General features: G+C 43.3%; 1 protein-coding gene across 20 annotated transcripts in view; it reads right to left on the minus strand.

Annotated features, from left to right (window-relative positions):
• Window positions 1-22,845, minus strand: part of CLASP1 (cytoplasmic linker associated protein 1) — a 176,948-nt gene extending 154,103 nt beyond the window's left edge. For 12 of the 20 annotated variants that reach the window (XM_026852674.1, XM_026852681.1, XM_026852667.1 and 9 more), the window contains exon 1: window positions 18,644-19,118. In XM_026852674.1, the coding sequence (XP_026708475.1) occupies window positions 18,644-18,838 (195 nt within the window). In that variant the 5' untranslated portion in view covers window positions 18,839-19,118. Of the gene's footprint in view, window positions 1-18,643; window positions 19,119-22,824 lie in introns of those variants that run through there. The other 8 variants (XM_026852670.1, XM_026852663.1, XM_026852661.1 and 5 more) reach the window with 2 other exon arrangements.
• Window positions 22,846-23,537: the final 692 nt, after the last annotated feature.

Consider the following 23,537-nt stretch of genomic DNA (forward strand, 5'->3'; position numbering starts at 1 on the left):
CATCCTCCTTGAGACCTGGGGGAATAAGGCATCATTAATCTGGAAAGAGAAGCATCTGCATGTGGCATTAGCTAGAGCACCTGCATATGCAAGCAAGAGAGAAAACACCTTTTCCCCTGGAGCAAATCCCTGCAGAGGCACCTGCTTTCCCAGCAAACCTTTACACCAGCAGAAACTGAGTTCCCACTCAGTTGCTCACAGTTCAACAACCCAGACAGATGGTCCCTGACTTGTAACTTTCAGACACACACAAAACCCACCTGTAGTAGTTTAATCATGTTCTTATTTCTAAAGGAGCAAGGCTAGCAAGCAACCCACCCAGCCTCTCTTCCACACAGTGAGGAATCCTTGTCGACAGGAACGTGTGGAGCAGCCTCCATCATTTTGGGAGTGACTTACAGCTTCATAGAAACATAAGGCAGAAAGTGAAGAGTGTGAAAAATAACCAGGGATTTCCTCGCCACTACAGAGTCACCTTGTCTGCCAGCATACTTCAGTCACACAGACAGAGGAGGGCTCCCTCCCACCATGTCTGGTAGAAGTGTTTGCCTAACACAGATTCTGTAGTTCCCCCTCCAAACCAAGGTGACAATACTGCACACCAGGCCCCTGTGCTCAGTCACACCACAGTGGGCCAAGGAAGCTCCAAACCAGCCCGATAAGCAAAAGCTTTGGGCTCCCAGAGCTGTGGTAGGCAGAGACTGCAGGCAGAGCAACATGCCCCAGGAGCCAAGCTACTAATGCAACTGCTGGTGAAGCAAATGGGAAAAGAAAGAAGGAAGAACTTCTCCATGTGAAACAGAAGACAGTGAGAAAGAACTTCTCTACTACTGTTTCGGCAAATACTCTTATATCTTCAGGGCAGTTTCTTTTGCATTCAGAGGACAGAAGGGAGGCAGGGTATGCTGCAACCACCCTGCACCACTTTCTACCTTCCACAAGGTCTGAGTTCTACAGCTCCAGAAATACCAACTGGGAAAGAAAACTTAAAAGTCAAGTCAAAGGAAGCAGAAGAGAGGCATAGTCTTACCTCTTGTCCAGACAGGACTTTTCTTTTTTTTTTTTTTTTTAATTAAAAGATACCTTCTGCTAACACAGTTTGGAGAATGTTGTATCTGAGAGCAAAGGACTGTTCCAGCTACTGGCAAGAATCAGAAAAGGCTCCTGCTTGTAGAGGGAGGAAGGACATCACGCAGGAACCTAGCTCCCAGGGGCTTGTGGCACTTGCCTGCCACAGGGACACATGGCCATCAGGACCAGTGTGACAGAAATCAGGACATAGCTCAGTAGGGTTCAGCAGGGCATATAGTGCAGCAGGACCTACCCTCAGCAAGGCTACAAGGCAAGAGCTGTCAAGGTAGAGAAGCCATTCTCCCACTCCTCTCTTGGAAGCCCCATTCAATGTGCTGTGAGCTGAGCTTCCAGACCTGCTCTGCACTTCACTGGCAGCCCAGTGACTAGTTCAGAGGCCAAAGAGTACTACAATTCACTAGCCCATTGTCAAATTTTCCCTGTAGGATTGCCTTGCTACTTTATCTGTGAACTAGGAACTAAATACCACCTCTGCCTTAATGCCTGGTAACTAAAGAACACAGAATTAATATTTAAAGCAATCCAATTCCCTTGACAGAAAGCAACACATTTGTGCCAAGTTTATTGTTCAAGCAGGTAAAAGCAGCATGCTTCAGTGATGGGTTTAGCCATTTTGTTGGTCTGAAAAGTAATTCCATATCCTTTTGGATGAAAAGCATTGCAGAACTTAAAAATTTATATTAATCTCATCCTTTCAAAATCATTTTATTTTCTTTTGATCTCGCATCAAAGACTTCCAGGACATGTGTATCATTAACTATGCCAATCAGACGAGCAGTGAATTTCCAAACCAACTATTTACAGTACACATAGGGAAAAAACATGCATTAAATATTTCTAAACCAGATCTTGCAAGATCAGGAGAGAAGCAGGGGGTTCCTCCTAACAAGCAGGACTTCCAGGAAGTTTTGTACTCAGATTAGTTCTAGCAAAGGCTTTAGACATCGGGCATCAAATAGCATTCTCTGCATTGAAGGAGTCCGCTAAACACTCCAACCCAAATATTCTAGACAAATACTGCCCCTACTGAAAGAAGACACTACACAAGGCCACCACCCCAGTCCAAGACCCACCAGGCCTAGAAAACTACAAGACGACTAACATGTGAGGTTCAACTGTCCATAGTTCAGACAGATCACTTATTGCTCATTACTAACAAAAGAGCATAAAAAAAAATAGATCTACAGCTCCCCTGGAACACAACACTCATCTCCCCGGACTCCCCTTGCAGACTCCTGGTCCATGTGCACAAACGTGCTTTCAGCAGAAAGTCTGAGCTCACTGCAGTAAGGAGAAAATTAGCTGTGCAAGTGAAATGAAGAGTGTATGCTTCTTTTCAAGTTTCCTTTTAATCTTCTGATGCCAGATAAAAGGAAAAAGTAAGATCCATCTTAAAGGTATGTAACTGTTCCCAAAAAGAGGACTGAACAGCAAAGATTCAAAACAGATACACACAAAGATGAAAACAATATCCAATATGCAGCTTAAGTGTGTCATCCACAAACATCAAACCTGTCAGTGAGAAAGATGATCCTGGGGCAAAGGACCCCTTCTCAGCTTCACCTGGGTTCAATCCCTATCTCCCACCCTACCAAGCCTCAACCCTCAACTCAAAGGAACAGGATACACCTCAAATGCTTACAAGAATCTGGACCCTAATGCAGGTCCTGGGACAACCAAGTATCTGTTTATGGGCTCTTCCAAACACCCCATTCTGAGCTCTTCTATTTGCTACAGAACAGTAACCCTGTCAAATACAACGACACAACCCCCCGACTGATCACCCAACATCAACCCAACCAAATAATGTTCTGCACAAGAACACCCCTTCATGACCGAAGCCTTAATTCCAAATCACTATCCAGCTTATGTTGGTTAGTCAGCTGATCTCCTCAGAGACATTTATACCTATAATGATTCTATTAAAGTCAAATGAGATTCTAAATTTCCTCTAAAATAACCAAGAGCAGAATATAGGATGTCAAAACAATCACTGTCTGGAAAAAGAACATCCTTCTCACATCACTGATCTGGGAAGGGCAAAAGAAACAGCAAGGACAACAGAAGAAAAAACTGATTGAAACCAGCATTATCTGTCTATCATCAATCTACATTATTTTAAAGACGACAGCCAGCAAAGGCCATGTTCTCTTTACCCTACATTATTTGCACCAATAACAGATTTTTAAAGGCAGAAGGGGCTCATTAGGTCAGTTAATCTGATACCCCATGTAATACAGTTAATGAAATCCCAACCAGTTCCTCCTGCACTGAAACCAATTATTTTCTATAAATAAAGCATTTCTTCTGGAACAGCAATAGGGATTAATCCGATTTAAGATCTTCAAATCGAATAAAGGAAGATGATCAGAAATAAGAATTCTGACTGACGATTTATTTTGTTACAGATATAAACTTTGCATATACCACAGTAAAATTCAGAAAAACATAAGCATTTTTCTCATCTGCCAAAAAAGGACCCTCCTACCCCAAGATTCACATGGAACAGTTTTCAAGCTTCTGAAATGTATGGGGATCTACATACTCTCTAGTAAGGATGCAGATCTCCAGAGAGCAAACGTAAGCCCACAGGTGACAGCCTTACTTCCTTCAAGTTATCATTTATAGCTCCCTGAACAATAACCCTAGTTCCACACAGCCCACAGATCACAGGTTGGAAACTGGTGCAAACCACCAGAGAGGGCTTGGGTTGTTCTCGTATCAATTCCTATGGCACTACAAAAAACAGTAACAACTCTTTTTTCATCTTTATTTTCTAAAAGCTTTATATAAAACAGCATCTTTCAAGGATACCACATTCATACAATGCCACAGTAAGTGGCACGGAAGCCAAAATTTGATATAAATTCACATTTTACCAACTATAAAAGACTACCAATGTGTTTTTACTTTAAAACCATCAAAACTATCACAATATTTATGAGCTTCAAATAGGGGGAGTAGGAAAATCATAAATTTCAATCACATTCTCTGACTTGTGTAACAGAAGAGTAAAGCAAGATTAGTTACCCCTGATTACCTGTTATTAAAGGTCAGGCTTAAAGGAATGTCTCCCAGTAAAAAAATTCCATAAGTCAAATGTAAATTAATCCTTATTAATATGTACACAAGTGACACAGGTATAGATGTTATTAAAGGCATTGCAAGAGCGAAAGCTAAAAAAGAGAGATCTTTCCCACATAAGCTGTGGTGTTCATCTATCTCCACAGCCTGCACATGGGCATGCTTTAAGCAGCACACTGCAGCAGGTGGGGTCAATTTGAATTTGTCTGACCTAGATGGCCACAAATCTGTTAATAAAATACAGATTTCCCATTGTTCCAACCCTACCACACCTTTCCTGATTAAAAACGGCAGCTTTTAGAGCAATTTTGTTTTAGTTGCTGCTCAGCCAAGTTTGGCTGCAGAGCCATTTTCTGGCATACATTCATTTATCACAACTGCTGCTCTCACTTATCGCAAGTGCCTTTCTCATCCACTGAAAGCAACCCCCAGTAACACGTTTTGTTTCCATCCTCCCAGCTTGAAGATGCCAGTCACCTACAACTGCTGATAGCCATGAACTAAATAGAAGGAAGATAAATGGGCTTAAGTCATCTCCTTGAGCTACCAGAAGTTTTTCCAGGCTCACCTCCCCCCCTGATGAACACCATCTATCTCATCAAGCTCTGCCGTCAGCCTCTTCTCTTTGCCTGTGCTTACCTCACCCCAGTTCAAAAACACACCAGAACCCGTCCTCCTGCTCAGTTCCTCTCAGATTGCCATATGACAGTGATGAATGGACATCTCCCCACATTAAAAGCATTCTATCCCCTGCCATCCCTCCCCACAGCTCCCTTCTCCTCCAAGCTCCCAGCTCATGCACACCTGCTCAGACTCCCAGGCAGCTTTACCCAGGCCTTCTGAACTGCCAGCATTACCCTGTCTGCACAACAACTAGTTCTTTGAGACAGCACCACTTACACAGCTCCCCAAAACATCCAAAGCACAGCCCTTGCTCAGCAGTGTCTGAGGGCTGCAACTGCATGAAATAAGCCCCTTTGCCTGGGAGCATGAAAACAGTAGGACCACCCCAGCCACCCCTCCACAACTAGTCCAACAGAATTATATTGATGTTGGACCAACAATCTTGGGATCATCAGAAAACACACTCCTGCAAAACAACTGTGACAAATTTGGATCCTAGTTAAAAACAGAAAACACGTAACACATGGAAGTCTGGAGTACCCACACAGAATATCTAATACATATTTCAGCAATTCATCCTGGCTCTCCTCTATGAATCAACTTTCCCGTCATCTCATTTCCCTATGTTACCTGAAAGGACTGGGGAACACGAGACCCACATGACCTAGAGAACTTCACTACTACATCATGAGAAACCTGCTCTCCACAGACAAAAAAAGTCAGCTAGCCACCCTTACGCCGCCTTTCACATGACAGATTTATTAAGAGGTACTACCTAGAAAAGTAAGCAACTCTTGCCCTTAAGTGTTTGTCCAGCTACAGCACTCTTCTGCTACAATTCCCATGCACCACTTCATGCTAAAATGGCCACCAAAAAACTCTTTGGAAAATGCTTGTAAGATAGCCATCAATTACATCAACCTAGATACTTCAGCGGTAGCTCAGCGAAGGGTAAACAGATGAGAAAAGACCTTAGTTAGTACCTAAAACTCAATTAAGACCCCTCCCTGCCTAGAAACTTGAAGGATACTTTTCAAGTTTATTAAGTCTCTAACCCTGCAGTATTTCATGCAGACCTAAAATCCAGCCTTTCCATTTGTCCTTTAACAGCTAGAAGTTCTCATGTGGTTCTCAGTAGCTCATCTTTGTGTTATTACATATTCTTTCCCTTACAACTTTTCCAAATATTCCAGCTCTGCCCCATTTATATCACTATTGCTGTAGAGTGAATTGTCTTATACTGGTACTCCGGCTATGATGACTTTTCAGACCCCCAGCCCTCTCCAGCAGTTCTGCACAATGAAATTTTCACCTCTCTGCCTTAAAAGCACTGTCATTTGGCCTGAGACATCAGCTCCTGCCTTCCCATTCATCTGTAGTGCAAGTTCCCATCACACTACCTCCAGGTGCAAGTTTTCAATCAAGAACCACTGTGCTTTTCTCTGCACATGCTCTCCTGCTTGGGAAAAGCTTCTCATTAACAGTAAGCTAGCTTACTGCAGCAAGAAATTCCAGAAGAAAATGGATTTAATCACATGGAGAGAATGGGGCCCAAACACCACAACGGAAGAAGCAGAGCAAGAAAGCTCAGATCTTGGCTAGGACTGTGTTTTGCCAATTATTAGGCCTAGCATAAAGGACACAGCATAAAGACGAACCAATAACCAAACTGTATTTGATACAAAAGGGTCGGTACATGGGTGAGCGCTGGGGGTACAGACAAATCAGTCAGATTATACATAATCGACATCAATCCCACTGACCCCAACAGCGACACTGCACAACCAACAATGGGTGGAATAAATGGTGAAATGCAGTCTCCCATAGAAGGGACAGGAGACAACTGAGTCAACAAGCCAAATGCATAAGACCAAGGAAGCCACATACTGAATCTCTACACAGCCCACATTTACAAAGGCCAGACCTGACTGGAGCCCAGTTCCAGGGAGGCAGGAGGTCCTTCCCCAACAGGGAACTCTGCACAGTGAATCCACCTCACAGACAGACACTGCCCCTGCCTGCAAGTGGTCCCAGCTTTTATCCCTCAGTGGGACACCTGACCTTGGGTTATTTAAAACAGGACACCTGGGGCTCGGTTACCCAATGGCTCTGTCTGCAAGGCTGGCTGCACCCTGGAGGGAAGCCTAAAGGCAAACTCACCCCCCTTTGTGAAGGGCTGTGGGAATCACCCATGTGTCAAACTTCAATTTGGGGCTTGGGGTTGAAACCCCAGCATTTCAGACTGGACCTGGTGGAGTCTTTCACAAGCAGACTTACTCAGTCCAGCAACATTATACAAGTAACAATTTTCCAAAGATGTAAACGGACAGAAGATAAAAGAGGCAGACAGTTACCTACCAGGAAAGCCACCTATGCACGCCTAGAACAAAAGCTCTAGCCAGACAGAGGAAAAACAAATATTACAATCTGTAAGAGCAGTACTTCCCAAAACCTGTGTGCAGTTTCAGCTTTCCATACAACATCCAATCACTGCAAGAGAAACTCTTTTTGGAAGTCAAGCAGTTCAGCCGTGCACTGCAGTGCATCAACAACCCTTCATTTCCTCAGGATACAACACTGCAGTGCTCCTCTGAAAGTTTCAGCAGTAAGCAAGATACACAACTATCTTCTCTGGGGTCTTAATTAAAAAAGCTAGGAGTGTGCCCCAGCATCTGCCCAAGGATCATTCTGTCCACAGCACTCTAATTAAATAGAAAAGAACATGCACAGATAAACCAATACTCCTCAATAGTCAGTATAAGTTGGTGAACAGGACCAACTCCATCAGCTATGAGCAAGGAGAACTACTTCCAAAACTCTGGTACACTTTTTTATTCCAATGTGAAAGCTAGACTTGTTGATTTATAAAGCTATTACATAAACTGGGTTCTTGAGAAATCTAGTTCCGTCAGACAACTTTGGTGATGGGCGTACATCAATAAAAGTGTGTGACACTCAGCTTTAAGCGGCGATGAACAAGTGGCATCCCTTTATTTAAGCTCTCAATAGTGAGACATGGAGTCTTCCTAAACTGTTAAAAGCAGACATTGGTTCCATGTCACTGCATAGGCAGTGATGCCTCCGTTTGCAGTAAGATTTCCAATTAGACCCAACATGGCTATGTCACTTGACATTAGTCAAGTGGAGAGTCATGACAATACAAGGCAAAAATGCTGTCTTTTAATGGAATATAGTTCTAACACACACAAAGAACTTAGACAATTAGCAGAAAAAGCTGTTCTCTAACATACAATTCAGAGTAAATGCAGATATTTCTCAAACAGTATAATTTCAAAATACACTGAGTAGAAGCAACTTTAGGTTTTCCATTTGCTGTTATCAGGTTCTCAACCACCAGCTGACTGGCATGAACACTCCCACCCTGGCAAGCTGGTAACACTGGAGTTACCATCGCAATGCTTCCATGGCCCTAAAGAGATCCTGCCAGCCTTCGCACTTGTGTGCACATCCTGCCCCTCCGAGCAGAGCCAGCCACAAAAAAGGGTATGGCAGGACAGGGCTCTGCTACCTGATTTTTCTTTGGTTCCACAAACTTCTCTCCAAAACACTACTTTTGGAGATGAAAAAGCATTACTAAGCATGAAAAATTACTTTCTCACACTTAATGCAGGGCCCAATCCTACACATTCTTTCCTTTGGCTGAACTCTCAGCCACACTATAAAAAATTAGCTTGCTTTCCATGCTCTGATAACTGGGACTCTTTACTCTGATTCTTGAATACTCAAATGTTGCTTTGTTTTAAAGTTTGATATTTGGCACAAAAGCAATAGCAAATGAGGAACATAGCAGGTTTTGTCTAGTTAAAAAAAGAGATCTGATCTAGGAAGAAAGTAATGAACAATTTGTGGGAGGTAGCGTTCACTTGGACAAAATCAGAGACTACATGGCTCCACTGCGTTCCACACCTTCCCTCCTGCATTTAATGATATGGCCACAAAGCAAAAAACACATGGGATACAAATACATGAGGTGGCTCACACACAGCACAGTCCAGCCATCAGAAACCTGGAGCTCTGAGTGAGCCAAGCCAAGGAGCAGGACAAATCCAACTGCACTGAGCCTCAACTACACTGTCACTAGTACCTTCGGTGGCTCATCTGAGAGTCAGCTCACCTATAAGACAAATACGAACAGCTACACTGTTATCACTGGCATCTCAAAAACATTTATATGGAAGTTGATTCACATAGGCATTTCTGACACTGGGACACTTTGCACTTTTGTGCTAGTAACTTTTGTTAGAAAACAAGTAAGAAACAAAGTTTTAAGGCATTGACTGTAAAGACTGATATGGTGGATGGAACTAGATGAGCCCAAGGGCCTTTGCAACTCAAATTACCTTGTGATTCTATGAGCTGATCCAACTACCATATAGGAAATCTTACATTTCAGTCTCAAAATACAACCACTGCAAAAGGGAGAACTGCCAGATTGAGAATCACATAGCTCAAACAAAAAGTATCCCTCCACCAGTGGGCTGGCTCTCCAAAAACTAATATAGGTGCACTTAATGTTAAGAACACAGTGGAAGGTTATTTTTTTTAATGTATTTTCATTACTATATGTCAGGTAAGTTTCACTCTTATTTTTAAGGAAGAGATCATTAAATTGTTCATCTATCATCCATATATTCTTCCCTCTCCCCTTAACTTCAGAATTCTCTAACAAATTTTAGAAACTTCACCTAACATAGTAGAGACAAATTTATTATGCTCCTACAAATACAGTAAGCAAGCAAAAGAGGTTCCATTAAAAGACAGGCTTCAGTATGATGAAAACCACAGCATTAGACACCAGCAAATCTACATAGAAAAAGCCAAAGGAAATGAGGCTTCCTAAAACTTCCCTGCTTACAAAATGACTTAATTAAAAAGTTTGTCTAGTTGCCTCTAGACAAAGTCAGAGGCAACTAGACTTCACTGCCAGTGGGATTGTCAGTAGGTGATTTTTCATGCTGAAGTTCAAAGGGTGAGACAAGAACAGCTTTCAAGATGACTTCAAGGAATATCCCACAAAGACAACAGAGAAGAGTATGCATACTTTTAGCTATGAAGCTAACAGGCTGGTGTTAGTGGGGAGACCCTGGGGGCTGATGTATATTTCTTTCAGCATCAAGAGGACAAGAGAACTCCACTGAGCCATTTAGAGAATAGCAAAAAAATCAAGATACCTGTAAACCCACCACTGCAACTAACCTCCAGGCAGGCAGGAGTCACTATCAGGGAAAATGAGGATTCTCCCCTGTTCACCTTGCTACCTACTAAACACGAGGGGAGCTGGATCACACAGGCATATGAGCAACTGCTGATTCTAATTCAGAGGTAACAAGCATGGGATCCTTGAGCAGAGCAGGAACAGTCCCTGTAAATCACAGTGGAATTTAAGAGCAAAACCAATACACTTTTTAAAGTATCTCTGTTTATTCAAAGTGTTAGAGCAGTTTCAGGCACAGTATCATACCTGTTCTACCATACAAAGGCCTGAAATGAACTTTAACTATCACTGTGCATAATTCTGTTATTCTATATTGCATATAACTATTCAAAATCATCAAAAGATCTGTCCTAAAACCAAATAGATGTCTTGCCCTTATCTATTCCTTTCCAAGAGTTTTCCAGTGTTCTTGCTGCAGGCAACTTTCATCTCATATCCAGCCTAAATTTACTCACAGCCAGTTTATACCCATTTGTTCTTGTGCTAACCTTGCCCTTTAGATCTAATAGTTCTTCCCCCTCCCTGATGTTCACCCCTCTGATGTATTTATAGACAGCAGTCATATTCCCTCTCAGGCTCCATACTGTAAACTAGACAAGCCAAACTTTTAGTCTCCTCTGGTTAGGAAGGCTTTCCAATCCCCTGAACACCACACTAGCCCTTCCCTGCACCTGTTCCAGCTTGAATTCCTTCCTTGCAGACAGGCAACTAGAACTGTACAACACATGCCACAGAAGGGCCCAACAAGGCCCTGTACAATAGCATTAGTACAGCCTTATGCCCACAGAAATAAATCCCCAATAATTTGCCTTTTCCATGGATGCATCAGCTGTGACCCTCAGCCTGCAGTCAAGTAATACACCCAAGGTTTCCCAAGAGCTAGCAAACTGTGTTAGACCTCTGAATAAACCCTACTGACAAGCACCAAAGCGCTGCAACTGAAACATTACACCACCGTGAAGGAATAGCTTTATCCTCTCAATTTAGTAACCACAATTTCAGTCTGTTGTGTGTTGACCAGACTCTCAATCCCAGATGAGCGTCTGTTTGACCTTGCCAATGCCGAGGTGGCCACGCTACCAAGACCCCAAGAGATAAAACGTCTGTAGAAAAAAAAACCAAACCAGCAGCCATAAACACTACTCTTGCCCTGATCAAGTCTCATCACTAAAATCCTATGAGAACGTAATAAAAATTTGGTCAGAAAGTGAAATCAGGGGCTCACAACTCTACATTCAGAAGGATATTGCTTCATATGCCATTTTTCTACTCATGTCTCACCATCCACTACCAGCCACCAAGAGATGGGACACCAAGCTAGACAGACCTTGAGTGTTCCACTAAGGAAGCAAACTTCTGTCCTATTTATTTCAACATTGGGTCTCTACATAAATCCTTGGGATCCTGTAGGTTCTCACTTTTTACAGTTGATTTTGTGATGGAATCATAGAATGGTTTGGGTTGGAAGGGACCCTAAAGATCATCTAGTTCTATCTCCCTTGCCATGGACAGGGACACCTTCCACTAGACCGACCAGGTTGCTCAAAACCCCGTCCAACCTGGCCTTGAACACTGCTAGGGAGGGGCCAGCCACAGCTTCTCTGCTCAGCCTCTTCTAGTGCCTCACCACCCTCACAGTGAAGAACTTCCTTGTATCTAAATCTAAGTCTTTCAGTTTAAAACCATTACCTGTCATTGTATCACTACACTCCCTGACAAAGAGTCCTTCCCCATCTTTCCTGTAGCCCCCTGAAGTACTGGAAGGCTGCTATAAGGTCTCCCCAGAGCCTTTTCTCCAGGTTGAACAATTCCAACTCTCTCAGCCTGTCCTCACAGGGGATGTGCTCCAGCTCCTTGACCATCTTCACAGCCTCCTCTGGACCTGCTCAAGCAGGTCTGTGTCCTTCTGATGTTGGGAGCCCCTGAGCTGAACACAACACTGCAGGTGGGATCTAACAAAAGGAGCATAGAGGGGGAGAATCCCCTCCCTTGACCTGCTGGCCACACTTCTCTTGATGCAGCTCAGGTCACAGTCCACTTTCTGGCCTGCAAGAGCATGTTGCTGCCTCACAGTCAGTCATTGTTGGCTAACACCCACAAGTCCTTCTCTGCAGGGCTGCTCTCAATCCATTCATCACCCAGCCTTCATTTGTGCTTGGGATTGCCTCGACCCATGTGCAGGACCTTGCACTTGGCCTTGCTGAACTTGATGAGGTTTGCACAAGCCCACCTCTCCAGCCTGACCAGGTCCCTCTGGATGCCATCCCTTCCCTCCAGTGCATCAACCATACCACTCAGCTTGGTGGTGTCAGTGAACTTGCTGAGGGTGCCCTCAATCCCACTGTTCATCTCGCCAACAAAGTTGTTAAACCATGCCAGTCCCACTCCTTGGCCCCTGCAGAACACCACTCATCACCGCTCTCCACTTGGACATCAAGCCATTGACCACAACTCCTTGAGTGCAACCATCCAGCCAATTCCTTATCCACCGAGAGATTCAGCTGTCAAATCCATGTCTCTCCAATTTAGAGACAAGGATGTTGTGCAGGACAGTGTCAAGAGTCAAATGATTTGCAAAAGTCCAGGTAGATGACATCAGTTGCTCTTCCCTTATCCACCAGCGCTCTAACCCTACTGTAGAAGGCCACCAAATTTGTTGGGCACAATCTTGCCCCCAGTGAAGCCATGTTGGCTCTCATCAGTCACCTCCATATTTTCCACATGCCCTAGCAGAGTTTCCAGGAGGATCTGCTCCATGATCTTGCTGCACAGAGGTGAGACTAAGTGGCACCCAGTTTACCTTGGTAAACAACTGAAAAATACTGTTGTCTGGTACACTCAGGCTCATAAACTTTTTGTTTGTTTTGTGCAACCAGTAGCACATCCACATTGTTTATAAAACAACTAGAAAGTTCATTTTCACTACAGTTCTTCCCACCTCATCTGGAAAAGGACAACCCTTCCTGCTATAACCAGTCATTATTACCTTTAAGTGTTAAGAAAAAGTCACAGGAAAACCCTAAATAAATGCTGACTTGCTACAGCAGGTTGGGGTTTTTTTCCTGTCCTGAACACAAAGCACTGAAGTTAGTATTAAATTTGACCTAGTCCAGCTGCTACAAATCTCCTATTCCGCACTTCACCCTCTGTGGCACTTCCCATATTGCTGATACCAAATAGGTTAGAGCTGCACCATAATCTGATCAAATTACCACACAGAGCATTAAGTGTTGGAAAGGCAGGCCTGACTGCTACAGCCAGAGAAAAAAACCACTGATCAGCTGGACTGGGAATTAACATCAATGCCTACAGGAAACTGGATATCCTGAAGCCAAAACTCTGCTCTTTTGTAAGTTTAAGGCAGGAAAACCCACCTATTAAGAGCATACACCACCACAGGAGCCTGAAAATCAACAACTGGGCATAATCTGCAAATGTAGTTCAAGCCCAATGAGTCCTTAGCCCTTCCTGAGATAACTCTTCCCACGAGAAGAGTCGTCAGAAGCAGTTTTTGCCAAGATACCTTTTGCAATATGGGCATATGCAAGGAATAGGCTCTACTCACAAATCCAAATCTCAAGATCACTCTTCCTCCATAGTCCACTTATCTTTTGGGCATCAAAACTAATCTAATTCATTTTTATTAGCAATTAGAGCTTCATGGTAAAGAGGTCTTCAGGGATGAAACTGTTAAATGAATGTATATATTACTACTGATCCTCATGTACCCCCGGCAACCCAAAACTCACCAGCTAACAGCAGCTGCTTAGAAACTCCTTTACAAGTCTCTTTTTTTTCTTCCCCAGATGGTGAAGTCTCTTTTCCCCTTGTGCATTAAATACTCACAAAACACACTTACCAAATTATCATATCAACCCATTACCATGCATGATAATTATTTCTTAAATCGGAATTTCTTCCACCGAATTTCAACCAAAATAAACATGGTACAGAGAACAAATGTATGCTGATAGTGAACAACCATTCATCAGCTTAAGTAACTCTAATGGATGCCACTTTAAACTAAGCCTGCACCATCTGTTCTACCCCTCAATTAGCCAAGCCAAAAAAAAATATTCAATACACAGTTTAAGAAAGCCATCTAATTTATGTATGTAAGTTTTATTTCTCTTCGGCTCAGTGAAGCATGCTCTTGTAATGCTTGATATTCAGAAACAGATCAGAATGGAAGGCTGCTTTCCCTAACACTGAGTTTTGTCAGGGGAAATAAAATTTCCCTGCAATATTTCACTATATTAAAAAAAATTCTCTGTAACATCTCACCACACATTTTATTTTTAAGAGTGTGATGTCTCTAAGTAACAAAATGAAGTGGGAGCTAAACAAATAAAATCTGAAGTCCTGCATACATGAACACAAACAAAGCTCAGGGCTCAGCCGTGCCCAGCCCTCACCCTGACAGACTGGGCCTACCAGCACAGCCTGCACCAGTAGAAGTGTCCTCAGCCCCTGTTGTCTGCTAACTACGTCAGTTCCAAGCTCCCCTTGCGTAGGCTCCTGTGAGCTGCTGGGCATATTCCCACACAGATCAAGCTGCACTGGAGAAAGGGATTATATCCCATGCAAGGGTGAGATACTCTCCTTGGCAAGCATAGTCTGTGCAGTGAGAGTAGTGCAGCACCAAAATCTACTGGCCAAAGTGCAGAAAAAAACACAAGGAGTTTCATCCAGTTCCACACTGCAAACCCCCACACAGCTGCACTTCAAACTGGCCTCTCCTACCACTCTGCAGTATAAGACAACATTGAGTAGAAACTCTCTTCAATCTGATGGACCCTGACTGGCTTGAATGCTGTCACTACCAGATCTCTAAACCAAGTTCACTCTTGGGTGTTGCTAGTCAAAAACAAACCAGTGTAAACCTCAACACCAACTGCGCAGGCCACACATCACAGGGAAGGGAAAGTTGCAAGAGACCTCATCCCCACTGCTAGATGGGGGCAGCAGTACAGTACTCACCTGTTGTGGAAAAGCTGGCAGTGACTTTCTCCTGCCTAACACCCTCAGATCACCTCTAAGAACATTAGGCTGGTAGAAAACTACTTTAAGATCCCGGAGATATTCCTTTACACTACACCTCAAGATGCAACATCAATGGCACATCATAGTTCGAGTACCAAGAAAGGCACATCAGGCATAGATGAGTCAGGAGATCTTGCATACTTAACAGCAGCATTACTAAATACCACCACAAACAGCTCAAAGTGAGATTGTTCACCAAAAAATTACTGATGATTTTAGCTCCCTCCCCTTGCTGTAGGATTGTGAAGCTGAGAGGACATGCTGAAGCCCCTCACACTGCTCCCTTCTTTTGCTTCACATCTCAAGACAGACAGCTCAGTGCAGGCCTTACTTCAGGGATTCAAAGCTCTGCAAAATAACTGTTTTGCTTAGCCAGGGAAGAAATGGAATCAAACAGAACTATCATTCTGAAACAGCACAGACCAAGAAAAAAAAGCACATGAAGAAGCAGAACAGAGGCAGGATTCCTCTTTGGTCTGCAGCATCCTGCAATACCTTCCTCAGCCCAACCTCACTAGTATACCCCACAACTCCTAGTGCCCATGCAAACATGTGCTGTCTGCTCCAAGTTACTGAGCTCCACAGAAGAGCTCTCAAAGAACATCCATCTTTTCACTCCGCATTGTTCTTCTGTCTTCCACCTACCTGTAAGTACTGCTGAGAAAACGCAGGCCAGGCAATGCCTGTTGGGTGCAGTTCAAGCACACTCCTGGCAAGCACAGATACACAAACAGCCTTACACTGGAGCTCAGTGCCTTGCTTCATATAACAACCCTAATAGTTCCTTGACTTGAAAAGCACCCTGAACTATACAAGTGCCTTCCGCACCTAAGGCAACTAACTGCCTGTTACAAAGCAGGCATCAGTGACCAGGTCATGAGGCCATTTGTTAGAAGAATTTCAGAGTTCTGAGCACTATCAGAAGTGTGTTAGGTCTCACTGTTTCATACATGATGCTTTTACAGACTTGGACAGCACCAAGGAAAGAGAAGCATCCCTTCCTCCTCCATCACTGCTTTTTTGCTGCATGACTTAAAAGAGAAGATGGCACTGTCTCCAGTCCCTGTTGTTGAGGTCAAGGACTTCACAAAATAGTGTCAGGTTAAAATAGAAACAATGTACAGAAAAACACCAAAGTCTAAAAATGTCAATGTTGGTCATGAATTACATAGCTCAGATTTGCATGCCACCAAGGGAGAAAGCTTGATCAGTCCCCATAAAGGCATAGTGATTTCATCATCAGTTGAGGCTTCTTTTAATCCAAACAGAACTGAGATGCCTCAGAGATAGCACTTTTCCTTGGTTCACTGATGTTTCCTCAGTGATAACATAAGCACAAGTGTTTAGTTAGCAGAGTCCTAGACAGGTAGGAGCCATAAATCAACTGGATGCTCTCCCAAGATAATGAGTCTGTTATCCAAACCCAGTCTAATTCTGAGAGCATGTACTTTATCACTGAAGTGTTAGGAAATTTCAGATCATGAAGATGATCTCAATCTTTAAGCTGATACTTTTTCAAATTAAAGGAGTGAGGTCAGCAGAGAAACAAACTGCAAATATAATGACTTTTTCAACCGTGACCAAACAACTGCAGTTTATCTCTCCAGATGGCTCTTCTGGGGCAGTGATGCTTGGCCTTTCGCTCTCAAGGTTGTTACACTAATCCATGAACTGGATCAGATGACACCAGCTACCCTGTTCTCCCTCAGACCACAGAGCTGAGATTCGACCCCCCCATCCTACAAGCAGGCAAGAAAAAAAAAGCAACAATAACACAGATGCAGGCACTAAAACAAAAGGAAGAGATTGGCATGTGATGATGTACTAATCCTTGGCTGGATACTGAAGCAGACCTCAGTATATTGCTAACCTCCAGACAGTCAGCTTGCCCCGCTCAAAGGTTTTACATCCTCTATTATATTCATTCACTGAGAAAACACTCTCCAGACATCTGAGACATGTCTCTGTTATGCTTACTAGAACTTATTGAACACAGCAAATGCTATCTATAGAACACGAACATTAATGAACAGCCAGCTCAGCAGCAGGAGTTCTGGAACAGAGTCACTGCAGTACAGAAGCACCACCAGTTTCTTACTGGAGAAAAAACACCACAGTGAACATTGTAAGTGTGTAGGTCAACAGACAAAAGACTAGGAAGGGGGGTGGAAGGAGCAAGAGAACAAGTTATCCTAAAAGAAATTCTGCAAATTAAGTGTGATGCTAGAATTGCAAAGTACTACATAGCTCTGTGATCCATCATTTTGTAAAATCCACGCAAACAGCGCATTTTGTAACAATTTCATGTTTACTGTTCTTGTGTTACCGTTCCACTGAGAATCATGGAAGACTGTAGGAGAAAATCAGTTAGCAAGAAAAGGGGAATAAGAACACACAATGCTCTCAAAATCATATGCGTATCGCTTGTCATGACAGCAAACTAAGATTTCTTCATGTGCTCCACCAGAATGGATCCTCTACTGAAACTGTACTGGCTTTGGTGGTTTGTTGGGGGGTTTTTTGTGTTTTTTGTTTTTTTTCTTTTTATTTTATTCCTACAGGCCAAACAGCTTCTACAAAGCTGCTTGTTGACAAAAATTAAGAGAAAAACATGCAGCTGTGCAGAACACACTGGCCAATACACTGCAATCTCACAGTCAAAATTTCTGTTAAAAATAGTATAAATTAATCAGAGTATGTTGAGCTCTGAAGCACTAGCAAGCTATATGGCTAGTTTCTCCTCCACTTCTACAGGAAAGAACTCCAGTACAACTCTCAATTATCTTCAGGTTCAGCTCTGTAGAAACCTGAACTTCTCAAATTTTTCTGGACTTAATCAGAAAGGAACAAAGTCTCCTATTACATCCCATACAACAGCTTAAGTACCCTATCAGACTTGTCAGAGTGCCTCATGAAGGGACCAGGACAGGAGTTTTCCAAGCCACAGCTGAAAACCCCTCCCCACTCCCACAGTACATGGGAGTGGTAAGACTTCCTCACTTAAGAGCTGTAGGGAGATGAAGCAACACGACAGGCATTAAAAGGCAGTGGAGCTCTGCGTCTTACCAACTCTCTCAAATTTAACAAAACATACACACACACTACCTGTCCTAAGTGCAATAGAACAATGCACATAAACAAAAAAAAAAAAAGTCTAGCAAGATTTAATGACAGTGAAAAATTGTTCTGTTTAGATGTGCTTTCTGCAGTTCTATAAACTTTTTTATTATGGTGGGTAATCATCATCATTTCTAACTACTGGGATGATCAAAGCATGCCACCAGCTAACAAGGCACACAAAGAAACCAGGATATCACAAAGTACAAACACCAAATGTAAATCCACTTATTAAAACCCCGTTTACTGCATTCTTGCTTCCTTGAGTCCTCAATATCGTATTGGCTATCAGCTACCAAGAACTGGGACAAGAATGGTTGATTCAGCATAATTATCAGCTTACAGAACAGTCTATCAGAAAGTCTACTATACAACTTTCACTTAGATTAAGTAGCACTAGACATTGCAACTTCTGACTGTAGACATATTCCATCTAACAGGTCTTACCTTATAATTGCTGGAATTTACCCAAGAAGTGGCCAGTCCATCAACCATTTTATCCAGCATAGTCTGATCATGTTCAAGATCAGCTGACTTCTGTTTATCTGAGAAGTAATCTATCAGTTCCTGGCCAACCTGAAGTCTCTTTCCAACATCTTTCTGCAGCACCTGTGCTAAGCAGTACTCCATACTGGGCTCCATAGTGTCTTAGAAATACAGCACCAGCAAGAAAGCTAGAGGGCAGTAGGTCCAAAAAATCCCTCTATAAACGTATGCAGGAGGTTGCCTCTTTGTTCGATGAAGGTTACTGAGGGTCTGAGTTTCAAAGATGCAATTCTGAGAATGGCAACAATGCACCATGTGTGTGTGAACAGCAGCTGGCAGGATATTAAAAGTCCAATTTAAATAACTAGTAATAGACGAAGCAATGAGCAGTGCTGTACTGTTGAGTCTGCAGTAATTCCCAATTCAGCAGTCCATTCTGAAAGAAATGAAAAAGAACAGTATTATAGGTTAAATTAAGACTGGAGCAAAAAAGATCGAAAGCGTGTCACAAAATAGGTTATTCATATACAGCTGTGAAGCTGTGATAAGCTGGATACAAACTGCATTGTTCTATTTTAAGGAATCAGACAAGGTAGGTCAGGACAAAAACCTTTGGTTATTCTTTACAACAGCAATTACCCATCAGTTCCCTCGAAGTTTTAGTAACAGACAGTAAATCTGGGGCTTAAGTAACAGCTGATTAGTAATGAGTATTATTCCAGCTACCACCATCACCATCCACCCACAACGGTGCAGACAAAATCCTTAAGGAGGTCACCAGGAAAATGCATCTGCTTTAAGAAGTGAAAGCAGGAAGAGGTCTGGATCCTGTTTTGACTGTTGGCCTTCAGCAATCAATGCCATCAGTTGGGCAGCAAGATACAGCACTAACATTGGGCTCCAGGAATCTGAGACAAAGTTTTCAAACGCTAGGTGCTCAAGCTGTTTCCAGGCTGAATTGTTACACCCCAACTACACATGTCCAGAAAGCAGCACTTGCACAGTCTTTTTAAAAGAAGTTCAACCAACAGTGCCCATGGTGTCCTGAGAACCAAGGGCATACACAAGAAAGCCCAGGCCAAACTCCTGCCACTCAGAGGCACAGCATCACCTCTGAAGTAAGATTTTTGGCTTATGTGTGAAAAAAAATGGCTGAGGAACATAATGAAATGGGGTTTGGTTATGTTCCTCAGCCCTAGAAACTCTCCTGTCCAAGAACTTTATCAGGGATCCAGATGCATCTTTTCTATTTTTTGTCCCTCCAACTGCAGCCAAATGAATCCCTCCAGGCAGCCAGAGAACAGACCCTGGGCCTGTCCTCCACCCTCCCACAGAACAGGGCTCCTGACATCACCATACTGCTTCCTGAAACACTCCCTCATCACAGGTTAACTCTTTTAGGAGGGGGTCATAAAAATCCAGTGTCTTTGTTTCCTCTCTAATAATACCCAAAGCTAGAAATCTGCCCTACTTTATCCACCAGCATGAGGAAAGCAGGTCAAGCTCAGAGCAAGGGAAGAAGTGGTGAAGCAGACACCTGGTTCAATAAACAACTGGAAGGAAGCTGGAGGTACAAGTTCACTAATTGGAAGCACTGCGGCAGCAAATCTAAATACCTTCTGTTTGAGCAAATAAGGCCTTCACAAAAGTCTTAAATAAAAGAGTGGATCTGACAGCAGATGAGATACACAAAAGAACCCTAGCCTAGAAGCAAAAGCAAACTTCTCACAGCAGACACTTTCAGTTCATTATCTCACCTCCATCCTCCTTGGCCAGACTTACAAACTGCTACATCTTACCAACAGCAAGCACACCATCTAGATGCAGCATAGAGGCTTGTGGTCTTAAGCTTCCCTAATCCTACAAGTCTTGCCAGACCTTCCCAGCTGCCCACACTGGCAGCACTCATTGGGCAAGAAGACTCACCAGAAAGCAGGTCCTTCCATTCCAGGCAGCCAGTTCAAATCCCCACTGGCTGACAGCATTCAAAACTAGTTCTGTACGTCCAGAGACTCATCTCAGCCAACTGCCCGGCAAACTTTAACATGAGCCAGAAAGGATTGTTTGTGCCTGTAGACTAAACTCCCTCCTCACCAGCAAATTATCCCCCAGAGAAGCAAGGATGCCGTCCAGAGGGACCTCCACAGGCTTGAGAAGTGGGACCATGCAAACCTCATCAAGTTCAACTAGGCCAAGTGCAAGGTCCTGCATATGGGTCGGGGCAATCCCAAGCACAAATACAGGCTGGGTGATGAGGGGATTGAGAGCAGCCCTGCGGAGAAGGACTAGGGGATGGTAGTGATGAGCCCCAGAAAGTAGACTGTAACCTGGGCTGCATCAAGTGTGGGCAGCAGGTCGAGGGAGGGGATTCTCCCCCTCTACGACCCTCTCACAAGACCCCACCTGCAGTGCTGTGTCCAGCTCAGGGGACCCCAACATCAGAAGGACACAGACCTGCTCGAGCAGGTCCAGAGGAAGCCACGAAGATGCTCAGGGGGCTGGAGCATGTCCTCTGTGAGGACAGGCTGAGAGAGTTGGGGTTGTTCAGCCTGGAGAAGAGAAGGCTCTGGGAAGAGCTTGTAGCAGCCTTCCAGTACTTAAAGGGGCTACAGGAAAGATGGGGAAGGACTCTTTATCTGGAAGTATAACAATACAATGATGGGTAACAGTTTTAAACCGAAAGGGGCTAGATTTAGATTAGATACAAGGAGAATTTCTTCACTGTGAGGGTGGTGAGGCACTAGAAGAGGCTGAGCAGAGAAGCTGTGGCTGCCCCCTCCCTAGCAGTGTTCAAGGCCAGGTTGGACGGGGTTTTGAGCAACCTGGTCTAGTGGAAGGTGTCCCCGACCATGGCAGGGGGTTGGAACTGGATGATCTTAAAGGTCCTTTCCAAAACAACCATTCTGTAGTTATACAATTATCTACAACTGCACACATAGCACTTCAGGCTTTAAGTTAGCACTGTGAGAGCTTACTGCTTGTGACCACAACCCCAAACTGAACTGTCTAAAGAACATAATAAATTCTCAGTATTTTGCTTCAGGTCACTTTGAGTGATCTGACTTCAAATTCTAAAATCCTCAACACCATCCCAATCAATATTCTTAGAGCCTTTTTTCTTTCTAAAAGAGGGACACTGCTTCTAAAGTAAAGGAAAACCATGCCTTTTCTTATTGCCAAAACTACAGTTTATAATTTGTTTCAGTTTAGCATGGACCCTGAAAGCAGTACTCTGAGCTTTCCCACCTTCAAAACCAAAATAGTTTACAAAATGGCTCTGACCACCCATGGCAGCACGGGCAAAAAATCAGGGCCACTTCAAGCCATTGTAAAAGTGCAGCAGAAGTTTTCCTCTGAGTCTCCACATCTGAATATCTGAATATTGGCCCCTGCCCTGCCTTCTAGCATGGGCTGGTCTTGCTCCTTGCTGCAGGTGCCCCAGCTGTGCAAGACAGCATTACACGCTTGAGTCTCTAGGCATCTTAAAGTTTTTCACACAGTAGAGAAGCATTTCACTGGATACCTAGCAGAGAGCTGTCAGAGAAGGAGCAGAAGTAGTATTTAGCAGCTACTATGGTGTAGCTGAAGCCTTTAAAGTTAGCTGTGTGGTTTGTTTCTGGACTCCACAAACTTCAAACATCTTCAAAAGGGGATTCTCCTGTTAAACTGGATAGAACACTGTGAAGAAAGTCCCAAAATTGCTTTTAAAATGGAAATGTAGAACTTGTTTAAACTTGAAAATTCAGATTACAGAAGGGTGTGAATGTCTGTTAATTACCACAGAATAGCCATTTTTTATTAACTTCACACATAAACAAGTCCCAACATATCCAAGAAACCATTAGCTGCCCATACTGCCATAAGAAAGGAACATACAAAGTTTCAAGTCTTTCTGCTATGTGGTTTTTATTTAGGAGTTTGTAAGTCTCTACCTACAACCACAGAAACAATCTTTTACGCAAATTAATATAAACAAATTTCCCTCCATGTTCCTCATTTTTTAAACATCTGAAGGAAGGCATAGGATAAAAATTACGGTGCACTGTAGAAGAACAGATTTGTCGGTCTTGAGGATCGTAAAGACTCACTATACATTATGGCACCACCACCAAACATATACAGGGGAGAAGAGCCAGAAATACCTTTGAATCCTGGGAAGAACAGTAATAGTAAGCCAAGAAGGAAGGTTCAAGCTAGCTTGCATCTATAAGCCAACAGGTGTTTAAACTGCACTTTTTTTAACTGAAAAAAAGCTTTTCCACACATGTTAGGAAGTCTGTTGACTCCCCTTCTTCCTTACAGGACGCAGTGGAAAAAACACCACCTGAGAAAACCAAGACCTAAGCTAACAAAAAATTAACCTCCCAGGCAATGATGCATATGGCTGCTATATCCCATCAAGTTTGAAATCAGCTGGGCAGATGTTCCCCACATAATAAGCTCTGGAAAACACAAAGTCACAGTCTCAGCCCCAGTGGTCCACTCTGTTCCTGCAGAATTCAAATGCCACAGTTTTCAGGTAGCCAATGTTAAAAGATACCAACAATTTAGGACTAGGATTTTGAGTACAACTTCTTCCCAAAGAAGCCACAGTCACGCAGAAGTCAAAACTCAGTGGCACTGGTCCTGTGCTTGGAGGTCATCCAAGTTTTGAGAAGGGTTTTAAATATAGGCTCCAAAACAAGGGTTTTCTCCAATCCTCCTACTAGACTTGTGGTTTGTCCTTTGGGAGACAGACTAGGTTACATCCAACATAACGTCAACATGAAAACAAGATAATCCATGAGAAAAATAAAACTGTTCTCTCCACCACCACAACTCTGTCACTGCAAAAATAAAGTTCCCTCTTTCACTA

The sequence above is a fragment of the Athene cunicularia genome (assembly GCF_003259725.1).
Source record: "Athene cunicularia isolate RWA chromosome 7 unlocalized genomic scaffold, athCun1 chr7_part1, whole genome shotgun sequence".
Lineage (NCBI taxonomy): Eukaryota > Metazoa > Chordata > Aves > Strigiformes > Strigidae > Athene > Athene cunicularia.